Below are 9,004 nucleotides of genomic sequence, written 5' to 3' on the forward strand. Positions count from 1 at the left end.
AGGTTTTGATATTTTGTTATAGTTCTGACTTTTGATAAAGGATGGGGAATGTTAAGACTACTCTTTTGTATTAATAAGAGATCTCAAATGTTATTCGGGAATTTAAGTTAAAAGACCTATATACATAGAAACCACATGTTAATAGGACATAATGTTTTCCTACCTCACTAACTCCATTCTGAATGGTTTATGCTCCAAAGTATGAGTTGATACCATAGTCAGTATTAGCTTAGCTAGGTGCAGGATTTCAGTGGTTTAAACCAGCTATTTCAACCAGTTGTCAGCGACAGAAAGTTTTGGCCTTAATTTGTGCCTTATTTTTCAACAGGAAAATGCCAATTTGTTGGACACAAGGTTTCGCAGAAGTGTTGGTTTCAGTGAAGGTTGGTGGTTTCTCAGAATGGTGATGGGCCTTCTGGAGGGGAGGCAGACAGCGAAGGTAACTGCATGGAAACTCGGGGAGCTAACAGACTGACATGCCTGTGATGGACGAGCAGGGACTTGAACATCTTTCTGTAATAGATTTGGGAAAGGAGTTCTGATTCAGCTGTGGGAGAGAGCTAAAAGGAGAGATGAGAGGAAAGCAGCATGCAGGGGTGGCATTATTATTATAATTTTTTAGTGGGGAAAGAAAAAAATTCTACTTCCAATGACAAAATACAAAAAGCAGAAGTCAAAACTCAGAAATGCAGTCCTTCCTCCAGCTGGATTTAGCCACAGCTTGCCTTGGTGAATCCAAGGGTTCAGCTAACAAAGATTAATTTACTGCCTCTCAATCTAATAAAAGCAAAGCACCTGCCTGACCTTTCTTGGGGACAGCTCCTAGTTTTAGGCAGTCATGTTCAGCAGTTCCCCATCATGATGCTAAACCAAACCAGCACGCAAGTGTCCATTTTCTAGGGTTTAAGTACTTCAGCACAATATCATCTTTTGCTGCCTTCACATGACCTATTTTTCACATGACCCACCTTCCTTTTGCTCCTATTGAAGTAGTAGGGTCTTACGGATTTGTGCTGGCCCCTGAGATCAGTTCACAGCTGATGTGGATGCCCTGTTCTTTGTACACTGGCTCTCAGCACATTTAGCTTCTCAGCCTTACTGCTTTTCAGTACTTAATTATGTTGTTTGTTTTGCATTTATTGGACTATGCTGTGCTTCCATTGCATAGATAAAACTAGCTAGGCAAGCCCCAGGCCTCCTGAAGAAAGGAAATAAATTAATGAATGCGCTATTTTCCCCAGCACAGAGCAAACACACTGCTAATGGTGACAAACTCTCAACCCTTCGTTGGCTGCAGCATTGCTGAAAAATCTTGCCAAGTCCCTGCATGTGAAGAAATGTGGCCATTGAAACTACTGACAAACTGCTCTGCATGAAGGACCAAATGGCAGGATACTAAAGCATGTGTGGGTCCCACTCAATGCTTTATTTTGTGCTGTCATCATTATCAGGCAGATCCCTTCACCCAGACTTGAGAAATCAATAGCACTCAAACAAGAAAACTTGTTATTTTCCACTGGACAAAATTTAGTTGTCACAGAGGCTTCCAAGTTCAATGACAGGCTCTTCATTTAAAGCAAAAAATAGTAGTAATGCTGAATCTATTTCTTTGATTTTGAAGACTAGGATTCTTCAGATCTGAAGTGCTTGCTCTGGCCTGACAAATACCCAGAGCTGGCAGATGTTTAGAGCAGGCAGATTAGAAAGAAAGGTGAGAGGGTGAATGATTTAGGTGCTGTGGAGTACAGAATGTAGTTTGCAATAGGCATTGCTACCACCAGTAGACAGACGTATAAGCAAATGTTTCCTTGCTGTCACTGATGATACTTCCAGTGTGACTCCTCTTCTGTCACGTTACATTATCTGCCATGCTGTGAAACTCAAGAATTACTCTCCAGGCACTTATCAACACATACTTGTCCAAACAAATGATGGGGTATGAGGTGATTGCTAGGCACAGGCTGGAAACCAGCAAGCCCATCTCATGAAGGAAACAAACCAAAACACTGTCACTTCTTTGGTAAAAAACATTTACATATTAAAATTGGACAAGAAGAACAGACTGTGCAATTTTTCGGGGAGGGGGGGTTGAAGGAAATGGTTCCTAGAAAGCAAATTCGCTTCTCTGCAAGAGAAATGATTTTTTCTGCTCCTAGAAGGATACTACCTGGTCTTCTTTAACAGATGATCAGCTTAGGAACCAATACATCAGTTTTTCCAATGGGAAATCCAAATGCTTGAGATAGCAAGGGTGTTTTCCGCTCAGAAGTCATGTCCATAGAAAACATGTAGCTGGACATTGTATAACCTGACATGAGAGCTGACCATTGTCAATTGAAACCTAAAATATTTTGTATACTACTCCCTCAACAAGGTATCTCACAAGACAGTCACAACTATCACAGAGATATACCAAGGTGGGGAACACACTACCCTATTTAACCACCTCCCACTACCCTTGAGAGCCTCTTGCCCACATTTGGGTCTTGGTGAACTTTCCTTGCTGATGTGGAGTGATGGCTACTCTGTGGATGCAAAGCTCTGAAATAGCAGGAGACATTTTAACATTACCTCATGAGACAGGTAAAAGGCAGCAATTCCCAATGGCCAGAAGCAGCAGAGCATGGAGAACACAGTGAGGCCGAGATGATCTCTTGGTGGCATCATCAGGAAATTGTCTTCACTTTCAGTGTCACTTGAGTAATCACTCTGGAATAGCAAGGGAGAGAGAAATGTAGAGGTGCTGGTTAATGATATCACTGTTTCTCTTCTGCCATCAGCCAAGGCTGTGATCATCCACCAATAAAACTCCCCCATCACTTCAGGATTGGAACTGTGGCTGTGGCACGTCTCCCTCCCTGCCCTGCTGAAAGGCTCATCAGGGCACTAACCTCCTGTTTTAGCAGCACCCCAAGAGGAGGCCTGAGAGACTCAAACTCTTATGTCTGCACCAAAATCAAACAGGAGAGGAGTGGGAGTGCAACTCAGAGGCAGGGTTATCTCTGTGAGCTGCAGGTTGAGACTGCAGCTGCCCTGTCAGCACCAACACTTGGAGAAGCCACCTCAGCCAGCATCACAAAGTCAGCACTCTTCTTCTCTCCTATTACAATTAGGTGTCCTCCTTACAAATACCAGGGGAATCTCAATTCACCAACTGTGTCACAGCCTCCATTACTATTGCATGAACCTCACAGAAAGAAATGAGAAATGTCAAGAGGTTCTGGAAGTCACTGCAGGGAGCTGAAAAGGGCCCATTTTACATATTCCTCTTTCATGGATGAAAGAAAGTGATTCTCTAGCCACATGAACCAGGGTGAACCTGGGTGGCTTGGCACTTCAGAAACAAAATGCCATGTATCTAACGAAGAAGCAGCTGTAAGCATTGGATGCTCTACATCTCTCAGCTCAAATGCCAGTCTTCTGGAAGGTGACTTAGCTGGCCAGGACAATGTCAGACAGATGTTACCCAATGGAGACAATGTGACAAATGTGGTGCAAACCTAATGAACCAAGGTAGCAAAAGCTGAACAAAAAAAAAGCATGAGTTGCTCCAGCAGCAATGGGATGCTGCCAGATTTACAGTGTGTAGGTGGAAGCACCTGCCCAGATGTGTTTCTTAGATGTCCCATGGTCAAGCTGCAGCAGCCCTGAACCTAGCAGAGTTTCTTTTACGATGATTACTAGGGCTGGTCCACAGGAGACCTGACTGTCCCACTGTTGAGCCAGTACAGTTTTCCAGCAGAGCAGGAGTGGACACCAGACTGCTCTTGAGTGGCTTCTTCCTTGCCTTCAGGGAGTCCATATGCAACAACAGGCACTGAGACTGTGGTTATTCCAGGCTTTGGAATTACAGTTACGGTGCAAGAAGGATCCTGCAGAGCTTTTTAACTTACCCTGGGAGCACCTTCAGCCTGAGATGAGGTGGCCAAAAATCTTCTAAAAAAACCTCTTTTCTAGATGCATGTTCTTCACTGATTGTAGGAGAAATGCTATGTAAAATCTCATTGAGAGGAAGACACCTGTGCCAGGTTTAGAAACTTACCCTTTTGAGCATGGGTTTTGTGTCCCTCCTAGAAACTTAGCAGCTTGTTTAGGAGTCTTTGGCCTTTGGGCCAAAACAACTGCTAAAGTGACACTGTTCTACCAGTGACCTCTAACAAAGAAACTCCTCAACAGGGTGCTAAGTGTGAAGGACAGGAAAATGAGCCCATGTGCAAGAAGTTTCGAAACATGCTACTAGCAAGCCACGACTCAGAAAAGCCTAGGAAATGCTGGCAGCCTAATGGTACTTGAAAGACTTGGCACGGGGCAAAGGGATTGCCTCCCAAGCTGATCCATTTGGGGAACCCACAAGGTGACATGCCCCATCACTTGTTAACATGGAGAGGCTGCCTGGACAGATATTGCTGCCAAGCTCCTACCGCAGACCAGGGGGGCCTGGGAGGGAGCAGTGGGGGGACCAGAGAGGTTCCACACACTGAGCTTGTGTGGTGCATGTGAACACCAGCACATAGAGCACCCCAGCCTGTGTCGGGAGTCTTGATTTGGCACAAGTTCCATTTGGCACAAACCAAAAAAATCCCACTTCTGAAGGGACACCTGCTGATGCCGGTGTACAGTGTTTTGGCTTGGTGACATCCCTTTCAACCGTAATTTTCAGAACAGGCCATTTAAATAATTTCTAGTATCAATAGTCTTTCCTTTCAAGGGTAAGAAAAGAGAGGAGGAGGCAGGAAATCCACAACATTGTTGAAATTGTCTCTTGAAATAGTGAGTTTCCCTGAACTTCATGACAGGTAAGATACAAAAACAAAAATGGTTTTGATTTCCCAGTTCTTGGCTGAGTAGTGTGCTGGCATTGTATCTGTGGAGATTACCTGCCCAATAGTTCAAATTGCCTTTTCTTGCAAATGAAGATGAAATGGGGCAAAGATTCTCTAGATAACTGATCAAGTGCTGAACCAGAAAATTATCAGTTATGCTGCTTTCCAAAGGGACTAACCATTCTCGGAGTGGTGGCATCATGACATCTCAGAGAGCTTCCATGCCGACTGGAGAGGTGGCTGTTAGATTGCAAGAGGATAACTGCAGTTTTCTTAGTTATGCTAACATAAAAACCCTCACTGGGAAGATTAAGTAACTGTAGTCTCATACTAATTGAACAGCATATTTATACTGTGAATGCCATTTTGATGGGCAAAGTCCCACTGGATCAGATGACCTGATGGGTTCTGAGAAGTCAAAATTATTTTCACCAATTTTAGACACTTTGGGTTAGCAGACTAATCCTGCATAATCACTGCTATTCTTGTCCACAGCATTGCTCCTTTCATGTTTAATGGTCTCTTTATAAATTATGTGGAACTTTTCACAATTATATCATACTTTCACTAATCTAACTGAAAGCTTTTAATTCTTGTAGAAGTTAGAGAATAGCATAACTAATTAATTTTCAAGGCTTGAGTGGTGGGCAGGACTGCACAGACAAACTTTTGTTTACTTAATGTTAGGCTAGATGAGTTTAAGCAATATGAAATACCAAACTATTAGGCTCCTCTTTCTACTAGCACATCCGCCAACCAAATAATAAGCAATGAAAAAAGAACTTGTGCAACCATTAAACAAATACGTAGCAAAGAGGTATTTTGGGTTGATAAATTCTGTTCATTAGCAGAGCAAAAATCCCTAATAGTTACTCTCCTAACAACTCCCAGTTACTCCAGGCTTTTCCCTTCCCTTCCCTTCCCTTCCCTTCCCTTCCCTTCCCTTCCCTTCCCTTCCCTTCTTATATGGGAAAAGGACCTGAAGACAGTGGTCTGGTTCCCCAGAGGACTGGGTGACACTATCAGAGGGAAGGTCTCTACTGGGCGAACCAGCTGGGATGCCCCCATGCAAGCTCCTTGACCTTGTTTTATTTATGCATGTTTTCCAATGGTGCTCATCTCTGCAGCCCTAAAATGCATTGGGCACAAGCAATGTGGGCAGGATGTAAACTGATTTTCTGCAGAAACTGTGGATGTGACAAAGGATGAAAAGGAGAAATTAACTTTGTTGGGAGAAAGGAGGTATCTACTTTCCAGACACAGAGTGCATGTGATTTTGCCGCAGCTGGGATTTGAGTGCTAGACAAGTCAAAGGGAAACCTTGACCCCTGTATTCAAGGGGACTGCTTCTGACACTTCTCAAATGACCTGTGCAAGAAGTCAGCCTTAAACATAACCATGAATGTGGCCACCCTGGAAACTGATAAAATGAAGCTGAAACATCAATGAATCTTAGTTCATGAAATTTAACCAGCTGCTTCAGTTGATAGTAAGTTCCTCAGCAAATGAGTGCAGAAGGGATGGGAGAGGGAAGAGGGTATTTAAGAGGGGATACTGAATCATGGAGACATCCCATTCTTGAAAGGACCATGTCTTGGGAGCAGAAGTCTACCAGCACAAAACAAGGCTGTCTGTACACAGATCTGAATGCAGAGCATGCACTTTGGACTGGGTTTCATGAGGCAGTGACCACAAGAAAGACCACTAGACCAGAGTGCTCAGTCAAGAGCAAGCTAACAAAAAACCTCTCTGTAATGTACCACAGAAGGAACAAATATGACTCATGGAGAGGGAAAGAAAGGTACAGTACTACAGACATGTACATACTGAGTGCAGTTCTGGTACCACCATTTCCCAAGTATTTTGGAGAAATGAGGAATCAGAAGGCAGATGCATGCGTCACTCCATAGACAATCAACTACACAGGAAGAAAGCAGAGAAGCAAACTTCACTTGTAAGATAAATTTAAGACGCAATTTCATCACAGTCTGTAAGTGCCTGCATGAGTAGATAATTTCTGATCAGACAGCTCTTTCATTTGGCAGAAAAGCAGAAGAAACCCCAGTGGCTGAAAGGAGAACAGATGAAGAGCAGACACAAGGTGCAGACTTTTAACAGAGATGATGATGAACACTTTTCTGCAGTTGTAATGGATTTTCTATTACACAAAGACCTTTCTTAAATTGAGGCTAGCCTAAAAGCTATGTGCTTTACCTCAACTGAGACATAATGAGTGAATAGAGGTTCTGCAGACAGCCTGCTGTGGGCTGCCTGTGACATACCAGAGGCTGGACTTGATGGTCACATAGTCCCTTCCACTATTAAAACGCTAGGCACACTGGAGAAGTCAGACAACAAGGTCTGCTGTGAACCACAGCTGCCAGCAACCTTTTGGGGATATTCAGGAAACAGCCCTTTTGGTATTACTCCTTTCTTCCTTCAAAGCAACCAATTCAGCAACATGCACACACTGCATACAAAACTAGTTTCTGGTATGGCCCTGTGGGATCTGATTCAAATCCAGATGGTCCAGAGGTCTGTTTTTGACAAAGACCAACCCACGATGCAACTGTAAGATAATATGTACTCTGTTTCCCTCTGCACAATGCCTGTTTCAGTAATGCAGTCAAACACGATGCCCTATTCTGACTAGTACTCTGCATCCCTTTGCTCTTCTGCAAGCAGCCTGAGTTCACCTAAATGCAGCAGATGGTGAAGGCAGTATGCTGAATGGTACCTCTCCCAGCAAGGGCTCTGGGCTGCAGTTTATCACTGCTCTGCCTCAACACCATTTCTCATCACTGAGCAGCATCTGGCTAATGCTTACTTAAGAGATGATGTCTCTCAACCTGGTTGCTATCATAGATTTTATGTCCTGATGATGCATCATTTATTTATTTTATTTTGTCTGTTTATTTATTTCTTTTTACCATCTTGAGTTTTGCAGTTGTTCCCCTTCAATTTTAAAGGTATTTAAATGATCCATAATCCACTAACCCTGACCTGGTCCAGCTCCTCTCGTTTCGCTAACTCCCAGTCTAAATTGTCTTGTCAGTAGAGCAGTCAGCCATGCAGAATGGGCTTACAGAGGTCTCTCCTTGCTTCCAAAACTTTTCATCTACAACCTTGCAAAACTAAAACTGTCAGGCACAAAAACCCCTGGATGCAGCTGCCCAAACCCATTCTTCCTCCTGTCCCCCTGGATTTTAATCATCTCCCTTGTGATGTTTTCTAGACACTCACAGCCAGTTTGCCTATCAGCTCATCAGTAACTTGCATTCAGCACATTGCCACTGGAAGGGGATTACTGCAGACAGCAATAAACAGGTCCATGCGAAAACAGGCCAGCTGCCAGTGTCTCCCAAATCACACTTTCTCTGGGAGAGCAGTAATCACAGCCATAAAGTAAATATCCCTAATCTCTGTGTGAGTGGCGGGGGCTCCCAGCAACCCTCTGCATTCACGGGGAAGGCACATGTGTATCATGGCACACTCATGCCTTTGTAGGTGGGCCAGCAGCCACTGCAGAGAAGTGGCTCTCAGCAGCTTACGCTGTCAGCTGTTGAGAGGGGTGAAGCTGTGGTGAATGCAGTGCACTTCTTCAATATTATTCTTTGTGGCATGGGGCATCACTTTAGGAGTCGCACTCAGGAAGACCTCCACAATCTGCAGACACAGAGGTTCCTGCCAAGAGGAGCAGAGCAGGTGGTACCTGCAAGGCAGATGGTCTCAATGCTGCCGGTTGAGGAAGATTAGGGAGATACCCCTCTTCAGTGAGCCCCTTCAGCAGGAAAAAATAGCAGAACACAACTCAAGCTTTTTGTTTTAGAGCTGACACAGGTTCCTTTATTGTCCAGTCCTCAAAGAAGTGTGCTCCATCCCCATCTTCTGCAAGTAACAGCGTGCAGCTCATCCAGAGCTTGTGGCACTTATGGGCTGGAGCCCAGAGACCTCACTGCATAGCATCAGTCTGAAAACTCAGGGAAGTGATAATGAGAAAGGGAATCACTCTGGGCCCTGGCTACTATTAACAAGATTCATGGAAGGGCACTTGGAGGCTGCTGAAGGTGACTTCCCAGCCATGCTCCCTTCACCTAGGGCTGGCTAATAAAGGTTAATATCCCTTGACAGGGCTCAGTATATCCAGACTCCAGTGGCTTTTTCCTTTAGGGAGGAAAAAA

The 9,004-nt window shown here is 44.2% G+C and overlaps 1 protein-coding gene across 1 annotated transcript in view; it reads right to left on the bottom strand.

Annotated features, from left to right (window-relative positions):
* Nucleotides 1–2,571: 2,571 nt before the first annotated feature.
* SYNDIG1 (synapse differentiation inducing 1) overlaps nt 2,572–9,004 on the bottom strand; it is a gene marked incomplete at its 3' end in the record, with an annotated part of 12,885 nt that continues 6,452 nt past the window's right edge. The window contains exon 2 of the mRNA XM_010180727.1: nt 2,572–2,709. Coding sequence (XP_010179029.1) covers nt 2,572–2,709 — 138 coding nt within the window. The remainder of the gene's footprint in view (nt 2,710–9,004) is intronic.

Source organism: Mesitornis unicolor, unplaced genomic scaffold, assembly GCF_000695765.1.
Source record: "Mesitornis unicolor isolate BGI_N332 unplaced genomic scaffold, ASM69576v1 scaffold12120, whole genome shotgun sequence".
Classification (NCBI taxonomy): domain Eukaryota; kingdom Metazoa; phylum Chordata; class Aves; order Mesitornithiformes; family Mesitornithidae; genus Mesitornis; species Mesitornis unicolor.